The 23,744-nt window shown below is 41.8% G+C and overlaps 1 protein-coding gene across 1 annotated transcript in view; it reads left to right on the top strand.

Annotated features, from left to right (window-relative positions):
- The window catches only part of adamts6 (ADAM metallopeptidase with thrombospondin type 1 motif, 6), a 240,192-nt gene that overhangs the window by 180,172 nt on the left and 36,276 nt on the right, over positions 1–23,744 (top strand). The window contains exons 15-19 of the mRNA XM_067995733.1: positions 4,543–4,645; positions 5,688–5,821; positions 10,903–11,026; positions 19,888–19,968; positions 20,255–20,418. Of these exons, the coding sequence (XP_067851834.1) occupies positions 4,543–4,645; positions 5,688–5,821; positions 10,903–11,026; positions 19,888–19,968; positions 20,255–20,418 (606 nt within the window). The remainder of the gene's footprint in view (positions 1–4,542; positions 4,646–5,687; positions 5,822–10,902; positions 11,027–19,887; positions 19,969–20,254; positions 20,419–23,744) is intronic.

Here is a 23,744-nt window from a genome sequence, read left to right as displayed (position 1 = left end):
ACAGCCGGCCAGTCATAATCTACATGAGAAAGATAGCTTTAATATTTTCAGTGGGACCAGTGCATCATCATTGTTCTGAAGAAGAAGGCCCCTTGAACAGTAACTCACGTTTATCTTCGAAATGCTGGCTGACCTGTTGTATATATCCAGCAGTTTTTTTTTCTTTAATTTCAGATTTCTAGCATTCATGGTTTTTCTTTTTACCTTTTCACCACCATTAACAATTTGAGTTTCACTTTATCTTTTATTTAAAATGTTTTAGAAAATATTTTCCTCTGTAGTTCTTCAGTTATTTGTTCCCCAGTCGAAAGGAGCAGCACCAAACAACACCCTACTGCCAGTTTATACAGGATGGCCTATTCCCAGCCTTTACTTCTTCATGATAGAGCCAGTTGGTGGTGGATGATTTAATCCCTTCACTGATAAACAATAACAAAATCCAGGAACATTTGTAACTGGCTCCCTATGAGAACTGCAAGCAAGGCTTTGTGCAGAATTTACAAAATATAGAAGTTAAAACATTGAAAAGGGCTGAAATCAAAAGAACCCAAATTGAAATTTATGACCTGGCCTGAGTGATTTGGGCCATGCATTCAAATCAATACAACTAACTACAATATAGACCCAGGGACTGTAAAACTGCACAACTTTCTCCGGAATCTCCCTATCCCCTATATGGAGTTTTTCAATGTTCCCCTATCCTTTTCAAACATTAAAATATCACTCCATTAATTGTCAGTAATAGATTTGCAACTTAGTAGCACGTATTTGATATCAGAGGAGAGGAGCAATTCTGAAATTCCTGAAAAATGTCAGGTATGTCTGCAACACCTGTGTTCAAAAACCTACAGCTGGATTTTGATGAACCGGCCAGCATTTGACAACAGTAAAGCAAATTGATCTAAACTAGTTCAAATAGATATGAATTGGCTTAGATCAGATGAATCTGGATTTTGAAAGTGTTAGAGGTCATGCCTGCTATTTGATCATATTATGAAATGTAATTTTATGATGAGGCAGTGTATGGTTGCTGGCATAGATCAAAAAGGCAAAGAGGTTTATCAGTGATGGTATCAGCCAAGTGTGTAAAATGTCACAATTTAGAGAATAAGATTTCAAACTGTGGTGTACCATATTTTGTGTTTTGTGCAATGTTTAAAACGGCATTTAATCTTGGCTGTAGTTAAATATTGTAAATCAAAGCAGATAAAATTCATCTGAAGTGGAAACATACAATTGGATGGTAAGATTTGGTAATTTACTGTAGTTTCTTCATGAACAACTCTGTTGAGTGATCACATCAATTACTCCACAAGCACTTTATAAAGAAAGCTGTTTGTTTCTTTAGTACCAGCTCTTTATAAATGGTGAAGGTCACCTGTTACTATGAAGTAAGTCTCCTGCTTTTTTGCTTTGATCTTTTGTAGTTGGGAACAAAACTCACACAAAGGCCATTTCTTGCCAATTGTGAAAGGTTTGAAAGCTCAGTTTGACTTTTCAGCTACGACCCTGTGTAATGGAAGCATTCAGATTAGTAGGAAGGCAATATAATTTAGTGAACGTGATTTGTTGCAAATTCATTGCCACTGACCAGTAGGGTGACAGTTTAATGTTTGAAAAGGTATGTTGAAAATCACCATGTAGGGGGAGGAGAAATTCCAGAGAAAGTGGAGTGGTTTTACATTGGACCCGAACAGCCTCTGGGCATCTGTTGAAGACAATTGTATTGATTTGTTTAAACAGTGACCGCAACTGGTACAGAACACTAATAGAGAAAAGGGAGTTTTAAAAACCAAAGATATGGCCTTAAAAATCCATAACCATTTTGGCAAGCATCCTCTGTGACTTTGGCAGGAATTTACCAGAAACTAGCCCAGCAGCTAGATACACCGGGCACTGGCCTTGCACTGAAGTATCCAGATGTTTTTTAGGAGTGGAGCCTCTGCCTCCCCCAAGCAAAGCCATCGTTATAATTGGAGATGGGGACTCCCTACATCAAGAGTTACTGCATTTCAGCGCCTCAAAGTACCCATCAGAGCAACGCCAGGTAAACCTGCGGTTATGGCGGCCACCTGGTGGCCCAGGTCAGTCATAAATAATTTGCTTTAGTGCACAGAGCTGCTTACAGATGAAGTCATGGGGCTGAAAATCCACGACCTTCCCAGTGCAGTCCCACCATAACTCCATTGGATGTGTAGTGGGAGTGCTGCAAATTACCCCGGGGCGTGGATACAATGGTTCCCAGTCTTCTCCCAGGGTTTCTGTGGGGTCTTTTTGGGGAAAAGCTTCCACCCACCTCCAGAAAAGCCAGTGGTATAGAAGGGGTCATGGCAGGGGTTGGGGACTCTCAAACTGAAGAGTTCCTGCGGCCCAGACCCATCGCATAAAGAGTCCAGCAATGGCAATCAGTACGTTAACTGAGACCAAGCATACCTGCCTTTACAGTGATGCAAGTGAGGCCCCCCTTTTGAGGGGGTCCCAGAACCTCCCTGACCTGACTGTCTCAGCTGGGATTCCTGGCCTCCTTTGATGGGCAGGCTCCTGAGATGCACTGCTGGTGACATGGGCATCTGCCCAGTCTATTTAAATTAAGAGACCTCCCACTGACCCCATGAACTTTGGCAGGCCAGTGTCGGAAGTCCTGTTTAGGCACATCCTGTCACTTACACCAGGGTGTCAGCTGCTTGGGTTTTCAAACCCAATATATTTAGTGGTAATATATATGGAATTAAATCTAATCAAATCAGCTTCAGAGTAAATCTGTAGAAAGTGCATTTGATTTAGGGTGGCCATAAATGCTATTTTGAGTTTTATTTCTGTTGAACCATTGCCCCAGTTAACATCCTGTTGTCGTTATCAAAGGTGAACAAAAATCTTTGGATTTAACTTAGTCATATGTATCATTTTGACAGTTCTTGGGGCCTGTTTACAATATTTGGAACAGAGTGTAACCACTGAAGTTATTTCCAATCATGATGCATGTAAATACTGCCTGTGCACAGATACAATCACGAGTAAACGGCCAATTTCGTCTTTTGCAACAAAAAAAATTAAAAATGACGGCACAATTCAATTCATATTGACTTTTGTTACTCAATTTACACATGCGCTACAAAACACTATTACATTTTGCTAACATTAAAAATGATTTGATAATCCTGATTGGCCAGTTGTGATCTGCCGTAGTGTTCCTGGTTGACTGGCAGTAACAATGAAAAAGCCAAGGTGATTGGTGGATACTGGCACGGTAACTGTAATGATGCCGTGTACACCGCAATGAAATCATCATACTGGACTGTTTATTAACATGATTTTTATTTACTTGCAAGGAAGGAAATGGATAACAGTTTTGCCTTTTTTGTGCTGCAAGTTCCAGCACCAAGTCAATATGCCCAAGTGCTAAACGTACTTATTGTGATGAGGGCACAAGATGCATGTTGAGACTTAAATTAGGTAGTGACACTTTTATACTGCTTTGGTAGCCATGTCTTTGTAGCTACACATAGGAAGATCATAGCTACATGGAACAGTTAAATTAACACATGACCACTTCGCGTGAAACTTCCTGATTTTTTTTCCTTTTCAGAACAGAATTTTTTGTTTATTTAATGGCAATTGGCATTCAATTCCTGTAGCATTTGACTTTGAAAACGTTGTCTTTCTTGGGAGGGAAAATACCTTCAGGAAAAAGTAATGAGCCATAAATTGCTCCCGAAATAATGGAGGAGCTCAATAGCACTCTCTGTTTTTAGTTGTGAATCGAAGAAGCAAGTACCGCGTTTGCACATGTGCACTAAAACGCGGAAATCGTGAACTTGCTCCTATTGGTTCACCAGCGATTTGACAGCTTCGAATGAAAGGGCCATCGCCCGCTACAGTCATTGAAACCACTGAAAAATCGCAAACTTGCTCATCTGCCCAGCTGCAAAGTGACTAATTATGCCACCAAACAGGTACGCGTAAAAATACCAGTTCTGAACTAAGTTTTTAAAAGCGCAGTTAGTCTTAATGACTGCCAAACAACTAAAAATTAACTTTTAAAAATGTGGAGTCTCATTTTACTCCTTATTTTAAGAATTTTTGGTCATTAAAAATAAAAAATTTAAAATTAAAAAATTAACATTTTTCTCTTTAATTTAATTCAATTCTTTCTTTGGCTTTTTATTAAAAAAATTAAAATTTTTATTTACAATGACATACAGAACACTAACTTTAAATGAATGAAGTCTGCTTGCCTGCTTGTGGGCGTGACTTCTCTTCCTGACAGATTTTGTGGGCGTGGCTTCTACTGTCACAGACTGTTCCATGCGCATCAACTCACACTGCTCAGAGGCTGGGTTGATAGTGCACAATTTTTTTAAAGTTCAAAATCACGCCTTTCAACACCACAGAACCCGCAGTAAGTATGTTTGTTAATTTAAGTCGCAGGAGCTGCAGTGAACGTTGCCTCGCCACTCTGCGCGATTTCTGGCCCAATATATTTGTACAAAGTGCTATTGATACAGCACAAAAATGTATCTTTTTTCCCCCAATTCCATTTAGCCGTGTCCAATGGGATCTCGTGACTTTCGTGAAAAGCAGTGTGCAGACTTTGATAATTTACCTTTTCGTGGAAAGTATTACAACTGGAAGCCATACACTGGAGGTTAGTGTGATTGTGTCATTTCAGTTTTTTTTTGTCATTTATTTTACTATTTCCTTCCCCCCTTTTGCCCATCAGCAGTCTCCTTGGACCATGTAACTCTCAGGGCCAATGGGATGGGTAGGCAACTTGCTGCCAGCTCGCTGCCAATGCTACTCTGTAACTGCCCCCCAGGACATGTGTGAAAGCAATATAAATGACCTTTCCTCTGAATTTTCCCTCCATTTTTATAGGGAAAAATCTAGCGCCTGCTCAGTACCTCCCTGGGACAGCAAAGCTGAGAATCACAGACACAAACTCATGTCCTACTATTTTGTGGGGCAGCACTTTGGAGTTCCCGCATACCATGCCATTCCAGTTTCTATTTACATGTGTAAATTCTGATGAAGCCAAATTAAGTTTCTTTAAATTCTTCATTTCTTTTTTAATATCTGTAGCGAAAAATGTGCTAACATAGCACTTAAAGCACTAGTCAGAAAATCAGCCCGTGATCACCATCCATTGGCACCTGATGGGAAGTTCATGTTTGTGAATGACAGGTGAAGACGGGATTGGCCTTTGCTTCGAAGCCCTTCATGGACAAAATTCCTTCCAACACTGAAGGGTAGATTTTATTGTCTGCGGGGGCAGGAAACGGGCGGTAGTCGACTAGCTGCATGATATATACCCCGCCTGATTTTCCTCATCGTTGACTTCAACTGGCCGTTTTCCACCCCCAACCGAAAGTTAAAACCTATCGCTGATTGTCTAGGCTTGCATATGATCAATAGTCATTTGGATGAGGTATTATGATGCTGCCACTGCCAGTGGAGCTACACCCTAGCATCAGTAATGGGCTCCGGGAGAGGTGGGAGAAAATTAAGAACAGAATAAGGATTAATCGCAATATTTATTTTTCTGATTATATGGGACACATGTTCACTCAGAAGATTAGAGCTGAATACACCTGTATGAAATGTTGCTTTGTGAGTTTTTACATTTCGAGAATGTTAATGCACTGCACTGCTTTGTTTTACATTTAAATACTTTTGTTGTCATTCAACAGGTGGTGTTAAGCCATGTGCTTTAAACTGCTTGGCTGAAGGATATAATTTTTACACTGAACGGGCTCCTGCAGTTATTGATGGAACTCGTTGCCATGCAGACTCACTGGACATCTGTATCAATGGAGAGTGCAAGGTTGGATATAATTTATTGTTAAACCATTCAGAAATAGTGTCACATTTCCTTAACACCTTTAGTACCATTTCATGGAAGGCTGTAAGGAATTATTGAGTTCAGCGGTGTGTAAACTTATAAATTCCTTCTTCTTTGTTGTAAATGGGAGCCAAATCAAAAAAAAACCTGGCTAATTCTGTTCCCATTTGCATCTTTAAACATGACAAATGTAGCTCATTTGGAATAAATGATATCCGCGCTTTTGATGTTTTTTTCTTTTAAGAGCTTCACCAGGGATGAGGGGCTTTAGAGACAGTAGAGAAACTGGGAGTCTTTTCATTAGAAGAGAAAAGGCTAGGAGGAGGTCTGATAGAAGTGTTCAAAATTATGAGGGGTTTTGATAAGGTAAATAGGGAAATACTATTTCCACTGGTTAGTGAGTCCATAAATAGAGAGCATAAAGTTAAAGTCTTCACCAAAAGAATAGTTGTTAGGACATGAAATGTTCTACTAGAACCTGTGCTGGAAACAGAATCCATAATAACTTTTAAAAGGGAAGTGGATAAATAGTTGAAAAAAGAATATAAAAGGGTGTATGGTAAGGGTAGGAGAATGATACTGTGCGTAGCTCTTTCAGAGAGCCAATATTGGTGAATTGGACTGAATGTCCTCCTTCTGTATGCTTCTTAAGTGAGTCAAAAGCAAAAATCCAAATAGTACACACAAAAGTGTGCTTCACATTACAAATTTACAGTGGCAATAAAGCACAACCATCAACTGCTTCCTATCGTCATGAACATGCTCGTCCTCCTGTTTAGTGGTTTTAACCCATTTTACCTGAGATTGGCCTTCTCTTCTGGTCACTCCAATCAAGTGCATTAAAATGGGGAATGTATATATAGAAGGAAGATATGCATGCAACAATACATTTTTAAAAATTCATTCATGGGGTGTGGGCATCGCTGGCAAGGCCAGCATTTATTGCCCATCCCTAATTGTCCTTGAGAAGGTGGTGGTGAGTCGCCTTCTTGAACCACTGCAGTCCGTGTGGTGACGGTTCCCCCACAGTGCTGTTAGGTAGGGAGTTCCAGGATTTTGACCCAGCGACGATGAAGGAACGACGATGTATTTTCAAGTCAGGATGGTGTGTGACTTGGAGGGGAATGCGCAGGTGGTGGTCTTCCCATGCACCTGCTGCCCTTGTCCTTCTAGGTTGTAGAGGTCGTGGGTTTGGGAGGTGCTGTCGAAGAAGCCTTGGCGAGTTGCTGCAGTGTATCTTGTAGTTGGTACACACTGCAGCCACTGTGCGCCGGTGGTGAAGGGCATGAATGTTTAGGGTGGTGGATGGGGTGCCAATCAAGCAGGCTGCTTTGTCCTGGATGGTGTCGAGTTTCTTGAGTGTTGTTGGAGCTGCACTCATCCAGGCAAGTGGAAAGTATTCCATCACACTCTGACTTGTGCCTTGTAGATGGTGGAAAGGCTTTGGGGAGTCAGAAGGTGAGTCACCCGCCACAGAATACCCAGCCTCTGACCTGCTCTTGTCGCCACAGTATTTTTGTGGTTGGTCCAGTTAAGTTTCTGGTCAATGGTGACCCCCAGGATGTTGATGGTGAGGGATTCAGCGATGGTAATGTCATTGAATGTCAATTGTAAACAATTTTACAACACCAAGTTATAGTCCAGCAATTTTATTTTAAATCCAGCAATTTTAAATTTTAAATTTTAAATTGCTGGACTATAACTTGGTGTTGTAAAATTGTTTACAATTGTCAACCCCAGTCCATCACCGGCATCTCCACATCATTGAATGTCAAGGGGAGGTGGTTAGGCTCTCTCTTGTTGGAGACATCCATGTGCATACAGTGTATATACATCTTTTATTATTGATATGCATTTCTCATAGGTCAGTCTCGTGTCTGGCGTATGATCCTGACAGTTCATGCTACTGTTTATTGTGTTTCCCTTTGGCGAAAGGGAGGATGAAGAGGGTTACAGAAAAGCATTTAGATCCATGCATGCAGTATATATAATATATATATATATATATACACAATATAATATATATATAGAGAGAGATTGAGCGATCGATCGATATAGTGAGAAAGAAAGAAAGACTTGCATTTATATAGCACCTTTCACGTCCTCAGGATGTCCCAAAGTGCTTTATAGCCAATGAAGTACTCTATGCTCAACATAACGGGACATTTACATCAGTTGAGGGTAGAGCCTCAATGTTTGGAGCTGCAATTAAGCTATGACTTCGAAGAAAAATAAGGATTAAATGAATGTATAAGTTAAGATAAACTTTAACCCAAGTGGCTCAGTGATCATCTCTGTTGACCTGTGTGATGCTAATTGATATCCTCTAAGCTCATTCCCCAGGGAACTCATCAGTACTCATCATGTAAACAAAGATTATTTTGTTTTTAATTAAAAATAGACCGAAGGGGGAAGGACACTATAGTTAATGTTAATTATTTGTAACATTGATTGATAAAGAGGTGGTGAAGGTGAGATTCCCTCTCTAAATTACTTTAGTGGATTAGTGTATGAATAAACCTTGTACTTCAATAGCCTGATTATGAAAAGGTTTTACTTTCTCCACAACTTTTCTGAAAATCTCTCCTATATTACAGAAGAGTTTGGAGTTCACCAATATTGGAATTTTTCATGTCTTCCCCTGGTTCTGTAGCATCCACAACCCTGGGGATGGATCAATGTAAATGACTTTGCAGTAATGCAATGGAGGTTCATGTCAATGTTACTGCCAGCAACAAGAAGAAATTCATCGTCAAGTTTAAGAAGTCACAACCTGCTGACTTGCATGTTTTAAAGTATTTAAACTAAGTCTTTAAGCTAACCCATTGGAGCACCAGGGAGTTTGATTAAAAGAAACCAAAAAAAAACCTTATGGTACTTCTTATGATTGTAACCGCCACAAAGCATAGAACTGGGGGCAACAGGGTTTTTGTATGTACCTTTCCCCCCAGCTACCCGAATGGAAATCTGTAAATCCCTTGTGTATCCACAAATGACGCTTTTAAAGATAATCTGCACCTGCACAAACTCCACAGGGCTCACACACAGAACAAATAAATACTGCAGATAGCCACATGGAACGGCAAATGTTCCAGAAATCATCCCTCTGCTCTTTTCATTCACTGTTACATTGTTGGAGCTTGACAAATATTCCAGGATGTTTTACTAGGGATTACGTTAGTTCTACAAGAAAGTTCTTGTAAACGTTTATTTTGGTGAAAGAAATGTTGCAGCAGTTAATGTTCAGGATGTTTGCCACAAATGGGGAAAGGTCACATTTTAATTGCTGGTTCTCAGAACTATCCCTTGCTCTTTTTTCCTATCAAATAAGTATACATAAGGAGTAAAGGGCAAAGGTTAGACCTTTACTCTAAAATTATCAATGTATTTACATTGTGATTAGGCTTAACTGCTGAATGATACAATTCAGCTGACAGAAGATTAACCTAATTTTGAAGGTTTCCTAATGTTACATTCTTTAGAAAGTGAAGAAAGTTTGAGTGAACAATGTTTTTTAAAAAATTAGCTCTTATCATTATTTTTGGTTTCCTCTTCCCCTTAGGTTCCTACATACCAAAACCTATTGTTTTTGCAAATACCAAATCAACAAAACAACTCAACCAATATGTAAATCAATATGAAACTGGAAAACAATGAAATATTTTAACTAATCAACAGTCATGAAATTTCGGGTCCAGGAATTCAGATGGTGGCTGTCTAATCTGAAAATGATCAAATTGTGCACACTCAACATTTTACTTGTCCATTTAAAAAATACATTAAATCCGTCCAACAGATTTGTTTTGCACCTCAAATGGCAGAATTATACAAATGTAAATCCTGACTTATTTTTGTATTAAGAAATAAAATTATTTATTTTAATGGACTTTAAACCTTTCACAAAGGAAAAGCTGTTTTTCTGTCATCACGAAGTTCAAGGCATTGTAACTGAATTTAGTAAAACGAGCTTGCTGGTGCCCCAGACTGTGTGGCTTTCCCCTCACTGTGGTGACATCCTTAAAAAGGGTCATGGATTTTTGTTAAATCAAATGCCCAGATTACTTAAAAGGTACATGATTCTGGATAATACTAAATTTGCACAAGCATGAGGTCATTGTTCTGATCAGAGCCCGATCACCCTGGACCTTGCACATCATAATCATAATGTGTGCATTGCAGAATTATATTTTAGGAAGGAGATTAGGCAATGCATGAGGTCATTGAGCTTGGTTTCTGGCATATATGATACGTGCAAATGTGATGCCTGACATTAATCACTGATCAGCACTCAGCAACCTACAGACACAATCTAAAGCATAACAAACTTTCCCATTGCATACATACCTTGAGTATTGTCTGTGAATCTCTTGTTATGCATTCAAGGCCTACTTCATTCCCACAGATTTATTTTGCTTTTATGGTCACTTGTGTCAAGTCTGCTATGCTTGACTTTCCCTGATAGCTCAGCGAGTTTATCCATTGAATAGCTGATCCAAACTGACCGGGAAGGATCAGGTTTGAATTGTGCTGAGTTAGCTGATCTCAGTGGGGTGGCGTTAGGGGTACGACAATAAGCTTCAGTGCCTTAGGCTCGGGGAGGGGAGAAATCATCAAAAGTTTCTGCTTCTGATCAGTACTCAGTGACCCATGTTGGAAGTGATCATGCGTGGATGTTTTGTGAGAAAAGGATCAGCCTCGGTTCTAATACCTCTCTCTCACCCCCAGCCCCATCAAATAACATGCCAACACGTATTGTTAAGGCTCACACATGAATAATGGGCACTTGGCCAAGATACCAGGGAATGGCCAGTGTCCATGGTACCGTTCCCTAGAAAGGAGTTAATGTATTTAGGAGAATAGGGAGGGAAAAATGATGCTTAAATTTAAACATATGAAGAATATGTAACACTTTCTTTTGGAAACCATACAAAAAATCTGCTTTACATTTGATGTTTTATATGGTTTTGTCTGCATGAGTTAGCCATAAATAATTTCCATTATTTCAATCAGTGTTACAGTGATAGCTCAACAGTTTTGATTTATCTATTTCTTTGTGTCTAAAGCATGTAGGCTGCGATCACATTTTGGGCTCTGATGCAAAAGAAGACAGATGTCGCGTTTGTGGGGGCGATGGAAGCACTTGTGAAGCAACGGAAGGTCTATTCAATGATTCCCTCCCTCGAGGAGGTAGGTGGACATAATCAAGATTCAGCAATCAAAATAGATTTTCTGACATTCAATAGTCAAGTACTGTACCATAGAGATAATTTTTCTTCTTGGATAACATCACGAAGTGTTTCTTTTCCTTGAATTTTGATGATTTATGACAGTCAAATGACTTTCTGATTAAATGAAGGCGTTTGTAACGTGCCAATTTCAGAACACTAGAGTATTACTGCTTTGCTGTGAAAAGTGGACCTGTTTGACATTTAATCAAAACATTATTCCTACCTGGAACCTGTTTGCTTAGAATATCATATTATTATATTCAGTCAAGCATAACGAATAACTTGTCTCATTTCCAGCAGAAGATATTGAACATAGAAACAGGTAATATTTTTTCTCGATGGCTTAGTTGCATTTTGACTACACCCTTGTGACTTTCATTTGGACATTTTGAACGTCCACTGTACATAGGCACAGATAGCACGAGTGAGCACAGGTAGGACGAGTGAGCAAAGGAAGCCTTCAATGAGGATTCAAGTTTAAAAACAAAGACCTCACCCAGCTGCCTAAAATTTATGGTTTGAACCTCCCAAAGATTTCAGGGTGTTCACAACACCACAAGAATTTTTTTCATTATTCGTTCATGGGATGTGGGCGTCGCTGGCGAGGCCGGCATTTATTGCCCATCCCTAATTGCCGTTGGGAAAGTGGTGGTGAGCCGCCTTCTTGAACCGCTGCAGTTCATGTGGTGAAGGTTCCCCCACAGTGCTGTTAGAAAGGGAGTTCCAGGATTTTGACCCAGCGACGATGAAGGAACGGCGATATATTTCCAAGTCGGGATGGTGTGTGACTTGGAGGGGAACATGCAGGAGGTGTTGTTCCCATGTGCCTGCTGCTCTTGTCCTTCTAAGTGGTAGAGGTCGCGGGTTTGGGAGGAGCTGTCGAAGAAGCCTTGGCGAGTTCCTGCAGTGCATCCTGTGGATGGTACACACTGCAGCCACTGTGCGCCGGTGGGGAAGGGAGTGAATGTTTAGGGTGGTGGATGGGGTGCCAATCAAGCGGGCTGCTTTGTCCTGGATGGTGTTGAGCTTCTTGAGTGTTGTTGGAGCTGCACTCATCCAAGCAAGTGGAGAGTATTCCATCACACTTTTGACTTGTGCCTTGTAGATGGTGGAAAGGCTTTGAGGAGTCAGGAGGTGAGTCACTCGCCGCAGAATACCCAGACTCTGACCTGCTCTCGTAGCCACAGTATTTATATGGCTGGTCCAGTTACGTTTCTGGTAAATGATGACCCCCAGGATGTTGATGGTGGGGATTCGGCGATGGTAATCCCGTTGAATGTCAAGGGGAGGTGATTAGACTCTCTCTTGTTGGAGATGGTCATTGCCTGGCACTTATCTGGCACGAATTTTACTTGCCACATATCAGCCCAAGCCTGGATGTTGTCCAGGTCTTGCTGCATGCAGGCTCGGACTGCTTCATTATTTGAGGGGTTGCGAATGGAACTGAACACTGTGCAATCATCAGCGAACATCCCCATTTCTGACCTTATGATGGAGGGAAGGTCATTGATGAAGCAGCTGAAGATGGTTGGGCCGAGGACACTGCCCTGAGGAACTCCTGCAGCAATGTCCTGGGGCTGAGATGATTGGCCTCCAACAACCACTACCATCTTCCTTTGTGCTAGGTATGACTCCAGCCACTGGAGAGCTTTCCCCCTGATTCCCATTGACTTCAATTTTACTAGGGCTCCTTGGTGCCACACTCGGTCAAATGCTGCCTTAATGTCAAGGGCAGTCACTCTCACCTCACCTCTGGAATTCATCTCTTTTGTCCATGTTTGGACCAAGGCTTTAATGAGGTCTGGAGCTGAGTGGTCCTGGCGGAACCCAAACTGAGCATCAGTGAGCAGGTTATTGGTGAGTAGGTGCCACTTGATAGCACTGTCGACGACACCTTCCATCACTTTGCTGATGATTGAGAGTAGACTGATGGGGCGGTAATTGGCCAGATTGGATTTATCCTGCTTTTTGTGGGCAGGACATAACTGGGCAATTTTCCACATTGTCGGGTAGATGCCAGTGTTGTAGCTGTACTGGAACAGCTAGGCTAGATGCACAGCTAGTTCTGGAGAATGAAGAAAGCCTTCCAACTCACCCATTCAGAAAGACCCTTGAGTCCCCCCATCATGGCATTCAATTGTTTACTTTCACAAGAACATAAGAAATAGGAGCAGGAGTAGGCCATATGGCCCCTCGAGCCTGCTCCGCCATTCAGTAAGATCATGGCTGATCTTATACCTCAACTCTACTTTCCTGCCCTATCCCCATACCCTTGATTCCCTTAGTGTCCAAATATCCATCGATCTCAGTCTTGAACATAATCAACGACTGAGCATCCACAGCCCTCTGGGATAGAGAATTCCAAAGATTCACAATCCTCTGAGTGAAAAATGTTTTCCTCATCTCTGACCAAAATGGCTGACCCCTTACCTTGAAACTATGACCCTAATTCTAGACTCTCCATCCAGTGGAAACAGCCTCTCAGCATCTACCCTGTCAAGCCCTCTAAGAATTTTATACTTTTCAATGAGATCACCTCTCATTCTTCTAAATGCCAGAGAATATAGGCCCATTCTACTCAATCTCTCCTCATAGGACAACCCACTCATCCTGGAATCAATCTAGTGAACCTTCATTGCATCCCCTCTAAATCAAGTACATCCTTCCTTAGGTAAGGAGACCATAACTATATACAAGTGCTCCAGATGTGGCCTCGCCAGAGCTCTATATTACTCTTGTACTCCAATCTCTTTGCAATAAAGGCCAACGTGCCATTTGCCTTCCTAATTGCTTGCTGTACCTGCATGCTATGTTTTTGTGTTTCTTGCACGAGGACACCCAATCCCTCTGAAAACCAACATTTAATAGTTTTTCACCTTTTAAAAAATATTCAGCATTTCTATTCTTCCTACGAAAGTGAATAACCTCACATTTCCCCACATTATACTCCATCTGCCATCTTCTTGCCCTCTCACTTAACCTGAGGTCTCCAACCTCATGCCTCATTTTCCTGTTTGTTGGCTTGCTGACAGGGGTTGCCTAAAGAACATAGCGCTGTGCCCTGGCTCCAAGATTGTTAGATGCAATCAGAATCTTCTCACTGACAAGGCCCAACACTCAGCTGTCTGCTTGGGAGACCCACCTTTCCTGCCCCTTCCTCTGATCCTAGGTCTTGCCAGAGAGCAGGCCTTCATCAAGTGTACCTCCGGGCATGTAAATTGCCTGGAGCAGGAAGTCTTAACTATCCCAAGGCTGGACAGGAGTAGTGCACTTTGGGTGTTCTCTCCTGTCTAATTCCAGGGCAGAGATGGGGAGGAAAATCCACCCTATTATCTTCACAGTGGTATGCCAGAACAGTCAGGCTCCATGACAATTAAATAGCAGCTTTTTAACAGCAGCAGCCCTTAAAGAGCTGCTGCACTCCTTTCTTCCTGTCCACCAGTTGTTACAGCTCCTGTGCACAAGAAAAAGCTGAATCCAGAGTGGCCTGCAGCCTACTCTATCAGTGTGGGAGCACATACTAATGCTGGCCACGTTTTCCCCGTAATCAGGGAATTGGCCCTAATAGCTCATCTAAAGGATGGTGCTACCAACAATACAGCATTCAGTGTTTCACTGCATTGTCTGCATAGATTATGTGCTTACACTAGCAGCTGTGTTTTCCATCTCACACAATCAGTCCTTTACAATCGCTCTGTACCACAGAGAAATGTGCAGTCAAAGCAGATAACAGATGGAATAGTTGGTGATTTAGAAGGATTGAGATAGGGCTTCATAATCTACCCAGTCCTGTTCAACTTGTTCTAAGACAAGCACTAGAAATGACTGATTGTGGGGGGGTAAAGCTTGTTGGCTAAATGACTAATAATCTTAGGTATGCAAACAACGTTGCACTTCTAGCAGATGCAGTTGAAGTTGTTTAGTACCTAGTCAGCTGGAAAGCAAAAATGTGCAACTTGTGAAATTAATACCAAAAAAGTCCACAGGAATGGTAGTATCCAATACAATTTTTTTAACAATCAGGATTAATGATGAAAGCTGGAACAAGTTGATCACTTTGTCTGCTTATGAATGTCGTGCCCAGAAAATGTAAGTTGCACAAAAAAGATCCGATTTAAGTTAGGTTTATCCAGAAACCATTAACAAAGATGCAGATAATATGGACAAACTGAAGCCTAAATAAACTTATGAAGCTCAGCTTTTGAAAGTACTTATTTGTCCGAATCCCATAAACATATGCAAAGCTTGAATAATAACAGTCCTGGCACTGTTGCAAAACACTGACAATTTAGCAGATAATACATCATGCAGAAATAAATAAATTATTAGTGAAAAAGTTGGGTTTGGCCAGCCTTGGCTCAGTTTCTAGTGGGCATGCATACACAGCACAACAGTGCCTATAACTTGACTCATTGGCACCAAATTGGTTTTGTCATTCAGAGAGGTCACAAGGATGACTGATCTGGGAAATGGAGAAAAAATTGCGCTGGTGTGGTAGATGTTTTTCTGAGGATGGAGTTAAGACAAATTGGGGAGAAATTCAACTCAAGGCTGCCTGTTTTTCCTATTTGTAAAATCGGCTTTAGACCTCTGAATTTTGTGTCATGATCTGCCGTGCCCGAACTATGCCAGAAGTGCGCCGGATATCGTATTGGCTCGGGTGACTTTTAGTCATCCAGGGTGCCCGCCTTGAAACAGATGTTAGGCTCCTTAATTATGCAAATAGGAGCCCTGCGCTGGTTGTAGGATCCCAAATGTGAAATTCAGGTACAAATGGGCACAGTTGTACCAGGTGTTGAATAGCCTAACCAGCGATCCCTAAATGGACCGCTGGAGGCCGCTGAAAAAAGGGCCCAGGAAGTTTTCAATTTTTATTTTTGTGGCCCAGGGGAAGCAAGCGTGCTCCTCTTGGACCCACAAAAAAAATTCCGTCCCACTACTGGAGATCACCTCATCCTGACCCCCATCTGCTGGCTGGCTCACTGTAGCAGCTGGCCGATTTATCACCCTCTCCGACCGGTGAGCGGCAGCAGGATGCCAATTTGGCGCCCGCGGCTCGTCAGCAGCATTTAAAGGAGACCCAAAGTCGAATTTGGCTCTAGCCTCAGGCCAACATGGACTGGCGCACTGAACCGTTGTTCTGCTCACTTTGTGTTCGTTTTGGGCACAAGTCAAATTTGTTGGCCATTGTTGAGATGCAGGGGATAATTTTCAATTCAGGCAGACAATTGGCCAAATTGATTTTGGTAATCGGGCCACATTATAATAAAATTGGCAAGCTGTCAGTGCTAAATGACAGGCAGTTCACCAATCGATTTGGAGGAGGGTTTGTGAAATTCAGAGGCTCCTCTACGGAGCCGAACCAGCTGGAACACCTTAAGGGGATGGGGAGCAGACAACAGCAGGGGTGGAGGGATCTCAGAGGGACTAGCAGCAGCCGCAACAATATTTATGCGGCCAGGAAGAGCATTCATGGAAGCCCAAAATTCCATCGAGGTCCTAAATATGTCATAGCACCCTGATTTAAATACAGTCTCCACCACTTACACTGTCCACACTTATTGCAGGCAGCCACCTATATCAGACAAATGGCACTAACCATTTGCCATTACGAAAGGAGTCAATTACAAAGGCACTGTTGATATTAGGCAAAATCAGGTCTTCAGCTATTCACACCTCGTGAAAGTGCGATTACCTTAGAGGTGAGATTCTGAATGCAATGGCTAACAATTGGGGATGGGAACTCACCATAATTAACGTAAGCAAATTAATAGTAATGAAGAAAATAATGGCACTAAAGAGTGACAAATCCCCAGGACCAGATGGTTTCCATCCCAGGATTTTAAAGGAAGTAGGTGAGAACATTGTAGAAGCCCTAACTATAATCTTCCAAAGTTCTCTTGATTCAGTAACCGTTCCTTTAGATTGGAAAATTGCACAAGTCACTCCGCTATTTAAGAAAGGCGAGAGGGGGAAACCAGAAAATTATAGACCAGTTAGCCTAACATCTGTTGTCAGGAACTTACTAGAGTCTATAATTAAGGATAGAGTGACTGAACACCTTGAAAATTTTCAGCTGATCAGAGAGAGCCAGCATTGATTTGTAAAGGGTAGGTCATGCCTGACGAACCTGATTGAATTTTTTGAAGAGGTGACTAAAGTAGTAGACAGGGGAATGTCTATGGATGTTGTTTATATGGACTTCCAGAAGGCATTGGATAAAGTCCCTCATAAGAGACTGTTAGCTAAAGTTGAAGCTCATGAAATTGAGGGCGAATTATTAACCTGATTAAGAAATTGGCTGAGCGGCAGGAGACACAGAGTAGGGATAATAGGCAGGTACTCAAATTGGCAGGATGTGACTAGTGTTGTCCCACAGGGATCTGTGTTGGGGCCTCAACTATTCACTGTATTTATTAACGACTTGGATGATGGGCTAGAGAGCCACCTATCCAAGTTTGTCGATGACACAAAGATAGGCAGCATTGTAAGCAGTGTAAATAGAAGCATAAAATTACAGAGAGATATTAATAGATTAAGTGAATGGGAAAAACTGTGGCAAATGGATTTCAATGTAGGCAAGTGTGAGGTCATCCACTTTGGACCTAAAAAGGATAGATCAGAATCCTTTCTAAATGGTGAAAAGCTCGAAATAGTGGAGGTCCAAAGAGACTTCGGGGTCCATTTACATAGATCATTAAAATGTCATGGACAGGTACAGAAAATAATCAGAAAGGCTAATGGAATGCTGGTTTTCATATCAAGAGGACTAGAATACAAGGGAGTAGAAGTTACATTACATCTATACAAAGCTCTGGTTAGACTACACCTGGAGTACTGTGTTCGGTTCTGGGCACCACACCGTAGGAAGGATATATTGGCTTTGGAGGGAGTGCAGCGTAGATTTACTAGACTGATACTGGACTCCAAGGGATAAAATATGAGGAGAGATTACACAAACTAGGGTTGTATTCCCTGGAATTTAGAAGATTAAGGGGTGATTTGATCAAAGTTTTCAAGATATTAAGGGAAACTGATTGGGTAGATAGAGAGAAACTATTTCCGCTGGTTGGGGAGTCTAGGACTAGGGGACATAGCCTAAAAATTAGAGCCAGGACTTTCAGGAATGAAGTTAGGAAACACTTCTACACACAAAAGGTGGTAGGAGTTTGGAACTCTCCTTTGCAAACAGCAGTTGATGCTAACTCAATTGTTAATCTTAAATCTGAGATTGATAGATTTTTGTTAACCAAAGGTGTATGGAGTTAGGTTACTAATCAGCCATGATCTCATTGAATGGCAGAACAGGCTCGAAGGGCTAAATGGCCTACTCCTGTTCCTATCTTCTTATCTTCCTAAATAGTTGAGGCAGTTGTTTAGTGGAGATTTCCTTTTTGAAAAAAATATCTTGGTTACTTCGCTTTTAACAGCAGTGCACCCACTATAAACAGTGAGGACTGTATATTAATGAGCCTCCCACATGTTTCGGGCAGGGGCTTTGGACACCTATTTCATGACACCCTCCAAAATTGCAGTGGACGGGAAGTCGGCAGTGTGATTTGATTTTGCAATTTTCGTCTTGCTACCACCCCATTCCCGCCGAAAAATGGGCCGGCCCCGAGATGAAATTCAACGCTAGAGCAGAGGGACCTTTACATAACCTGGTTATTTGTTCTGCCTGCCCCAGGAGTGCTTGTTGCCGACACTGGATGCAGAAGCAGGAGAAAAGTTTTCCATTCCCCAGTACTGAGCATTCCTTATTTTGACGAGCACAAAAGTAAAAAATGGAAATGGTTGAGAAATGGTTCATGTCACAAGTGCAAAGAAACATACAACCTCAGAGATGTAGGTAAAACAGTGTGGATGAATGGGACATTATATATTAGAAAGACTTGCACCAGAAAGATGAAGGGGACAGTTGGGAAGAAACTGAAAAGAAAGGATTGCTGTCGATTAGCATTTAGGAATTCATTTACATGGAAGGATATGAGCCTTAACTGTATAAAAAAAATAAATACAATCATTTTTCCATAGGAATATTCAGATCATTGTGTCCCTTTTCTCAGCTGTTTTATAAGAACATAAGAAATAGGAGCAGGAGTAGGCCATCCGGCCCCTAGAGCCTGCTCCGCCATTCAACAAGATCATGACTGATCTTCTACCTCAACGCCATTTTCCTGCACCGTCCCCATATCCCTTGTTGCCTTTGATATCTAGAAATCTATCGATCTCTGTTTTGTATGTACTCAATGACTGAGCCTCCACAGCCCTCTGGGGTAGAGAATTCCAAAGATTCACCACCCTCTGAGTGAAGAAATTTCTCCTCCTCTCAGTCCTAAATGGCCTACCCCTTATTCTGAGACTGTGACCCCTGGTTCTAGACTCCCCAGCCAGGGGAAACATCCTCCCTGAATCTACCCTGTCGAGCCCTGTAAGAATTTTATACATTTCAATGAGATCACCTCTCATTCTTCTAAACTCTAGAGAATACAGGCCTAGTCTACTCAATCTCTCCTCATACGAGTCCTGCCATCCCAGGAATCAGTCTGGTGAACCTTTGTTGCACTCCCTCTATGGCAAGTATATCCTTTTTTAGGTAATGAGACATGTTACAACATTGCTTAGATCAGGCTCTTCTGAGATAAGTTCCATTAAGCTCTGCATGTTGGCATTTTTTTTTGTATTCGACATCTGTGGAGATACATTACTAAACCAATTAGGATTGAATTTTTCTTTAAAGAAGTGGAATAACAAAAAATAGTTACTTTCAGCCTTCCTATCTAAATAAAGTAATTTATGTTCTAAAATTTGTGCTTTCAGGTTACATGGAAGTAGTCCAGATTCCAAGAGGATCAGTTCACATTGAAATACGGGAACTAGCAATGTCAAAAAACTACATTGGTGAGTTTTTAGTGATAAAGTGTCTATATGGTGATGGGCTGTTTGCTTAATTTATTTGCTTTCTTTCTTTGCAAGGATTAAAATTGAATGCAAGTCCTATAAATTTTAAACAAACTATCAATTTTTAAAAACCATGTAAGTTGGTCTGATGAAACAATAATTTTAATCAGTGTTGTACACTTTTATATTACAAGCAAAATACATGTATTTAATAGTGTTCTTTTTTATTTGTTTATGAAGTTGTTGAAGTTTGTCTTGAGAATAATTTGGAACATTTTACTTGTAGCTTTGAAATCTGAAGGTGATGAATATTACATAAATGGTGCCTGGACCATTGACTGGCCAAGAAAATTTGATGTTGCTGGTACAGCTTTCCATTATAGGAGGCCTGCGGACGAACCAGAATCTCTGGAGGCATTAGGGCCCACCACAGAAAATTTAATTGTCATGGTAATCCATCTAAAAAAATTCCTGCATTTATTTATTTTTTTCTGCTTTTTCTGTCTATTTTCATCCTCTCCTCCTTCTCTTCTAAATGTGTTGACTGCTTGCTATAATTTGTTTGATAAGTGCTGTTTACCCTCCATTCTTTATATGCAAGCCTAGACGATGAGTGTCAGCAGGCAACCAAGCCTGATCCTGTCCACAAACATGTACTTCCAAACAGGGTCACTGGATAGTGCACAGGAACAAGAACCCTGGCTGATTTCCCCCTCCCTAACCCAGGACCACCAATGCAAATTGTAGCAACCCCACTGCCACCCCAGCTGAGATCAGTTAGCAGCACAGGCAGTGTCAAACCTGATCCTTCTTGGTTTGTATGGTTCAGCTGCTCATTTGCCAGGAATTTTCTCAGGGGTTCTCCCAATCATCCCCTGTAACTCTGCCAGAAAACCTGCAAAAATCCCAAATGCACCGTATAAATGGGGTTTCTGCCGATCTTCAGCCAAAATTGCTGCGGCTGGTCGGGAGACTCTCCAAGGAAATTCCGAGCGTCTGCCTCAACCAGCTGAACCATTGGGGAGTTGTACTACGTTTGTGTTTACTAAATACAATAGTCCTGTTCCGAAGCTATGGAAACTAATTGGTTCTCATTGTACTACTTGAGTTTTTCTCCTGACTAAGATGAGGGGCAATATTGTTCAGGATTAGAAATATTTTATATCATGTGACAATAACTAGCACATTTAGTCTAGATTCGTTGTATGGTTGAAGTGATGAACTGTGAGCTCAGTTTTTCAAAAGAAGAACACAATCCAACATTGACTGAACCTCGCATTGCATTATTTTGAGAAGATGCACCAGGTGCTATTTTCAAAAACGGGTGCAAAGTTGGTGGAGCAACCACTCCGTGAGTAGGTTTATGTTAGACTGGTCTTAAAATAGCCCACCGTCTTTTAACTACATTTGAGATCTCTCTTCAGTTAATTAAATTTTGGATTCCTTTCAAAAAGTTGATACTTCAGAACTGTTCACATGTCCTGTTCACCCAACTGTAAGAGGTGATATATATCACCTCGGTTTAGAAAAACTCTAACCTTGAAATTGTGAAATCCTGCTTCTGTTGCAGAGTCTCACTGGATGGGAGCATAAATCGGGGAATTGGACTTGGAGGTTAGTGTGCCCAATTCACAGCGCTGTGATTTCCTGGCCATTGATTTTAAATCTGGCTAGGAATTGGACATGTTGTAAAGTTCACATTTGAAAATAGGAATTCAGTACATCAATTTGTATCTCCACCATAGCTTTGAGGGTCACCTTCATTTTAATATTTGAAGCAAGCTGCAGGCTTCAGGAATTCCACTGATTGAGAGTTCACCCACTGGGACGCAGGAAATAAGGACCAGATATTCAGCTTTTACCGAATTGGGGTGCGTTTTTGGTGTGTTGGGATTTTCGTCCCGCACAAAGATGTGAAAGAAAGAAAAGGTTTGTATTTACATAGAGCCTTTCATAACCTCAGAAAGCACTTCACAGCCAATGCAGTACTTTTTTTAAAAATGTAGTCACTGTTGTGATGTAGAAAATGTGACAGCCAGTTTGTGTACAGCCAGTTTCCACAAACAGCAATGTGATAATGACCAGCTAATCTGTTTTAGTGATGCAGGTTGAGGGACAAATGTTGACCAGCCACTGGGAGAACTCCCTTGTCATGAGCCCCTGACCCTGGCTGACTTTCCAGTCTTGAGTTCATTAGCATAATTATGACAGCAGAGTCCACATGGAGAGGGCATGGAGGAGCCTGCTGAAGAGTTGTATTGCCGATGGTTACCATAGTGGTGGTAGACCTTCTCAAAAAAATCCTCAAGTATTTTGGAAAGCTTTAAGCTTTAACTGGTCGCTCCATTACCCCTAGTAATTCTGGGTAGGAGAGAAAAAGCAGAGGCTTAAAAATGGGTGGGGATGTGATAGAATACATCATCGCCGCCACCATCATCAGTTTTGGAGCAGCCAAGGATCTTTTTTCCAAAAAATATCTGTGAGGTCAGTTGAAGAGCATAGAGTCCACCACGTCCTCTCCCCCCCCCCCACCCCCCACCCCCCACCAATTTCTCAGATGCAGCTGTGGAAAACGGAGGGAAGCCCTATTGGGAATGGAGAGACACAAGTGCCCAAAGAGAGCTGCTCAGAAACAGTGAAAGGAGATGGCCAGGGTACTGAGTGCCAACTCAAACACACCATGCATAGTCACTCAGTGCTGGAAAATGTTTAATGACCTCACCAGGTCAGGAAAGGTAAGTAAAACCAGTCACATCTTCCATGAATGCAATTTATTGTGCATGGCTACTTCTAACAATGATGTCCCTCTCCCACTCTCTTACACTGCTTGAACTGCTTAGCAATAATGCCAATGAGGTATCATGGTGCCCCTCACATCTCCAACCTTCACCTGCAAGCATTTCTTCACTTACATCCCTGCATGCATTCACCTCCCAAAAAGCCTTGCACAGTGAATAACTGCCTATTGCAGGCATCTGTCATCACACCCATAATGTGCTGTGTTCTACATCAGGTCATGGTAACAAAAAGTAATCTGGCTGATTTTGATTTTTTTAAGGCCAAGACAGCCCATTGCAGCTGGGAGAGAGCTGCAACAGGCGGCGGCCTCCAAACCTCTAGCCTCTAAACCCTAGGAGGAGAAGGTGCTCCAAATCCTGGGGTGGGAGGTCATAGAGGATGTCGGAGATATGAGAGTAAGAGGGCATGTGGTACGTGCTGGCTCATGATGACATTCTGCTTCTCTTCCTTCCCATGTTAATAGTCATTGAACTATATCATGAAACCCAAATATCATTTGTACTGTCAGTGATGAGTGCTCCACTCCCCTGGAAATCATTCTAACCTCTCTTCCTCCTTTCCTCCTCTAGATATGCTAGGGGAAGAAAACACAGGCCCACTGCATCCAGCATTACCAGTGTGTCACAGCACGTGTCGTCATGCACTGTATACCGCCCAAGCAGCAGCTCAGAGACGTCCAGTCCAGGTGACTTAGTGAGTGAGTCAAAGGGGAGTGCACTGGTGACACACACTGCATGTGTGAGTAGCATCAGCTGGCACTGGCACATGAGAAAGAAGATGTTGGTGACCAGAGAGTTAGGACGCATCACCCCTTGGATGAAGAGCATGGGAATCTAGATCTCACTGGTCCTGCTTTAAAAAGAAGGATGCCAGCTGAGCATCAGGTGTTGCTGCAGTCACTGGGAGCCGTATCAGATGGTGGCTCAGGTGGGGGAATTCATCAGCAGCAGTACATTAGGGGACGGTTACATAACTCT

The sequence above is a fragment of the Heptranchias perlo genome, chromosome 1, assembly GCF_035084215.1.
Source record: "Heptranchias perlo isolate sHepPer1 chromosome 1, sHepPer1.hap1, whole genome shotgun sequence".
Lineage (NCBI taxonomy): Eukaryota > Metazoa > Chordata > Chondrichthyes > Hexanchiformes > Hexanchidae > Heptranchias > Heptranchias perlo.
This window is presented reverse-complemented; position numbering and strand designations above follow the sequence as displayed.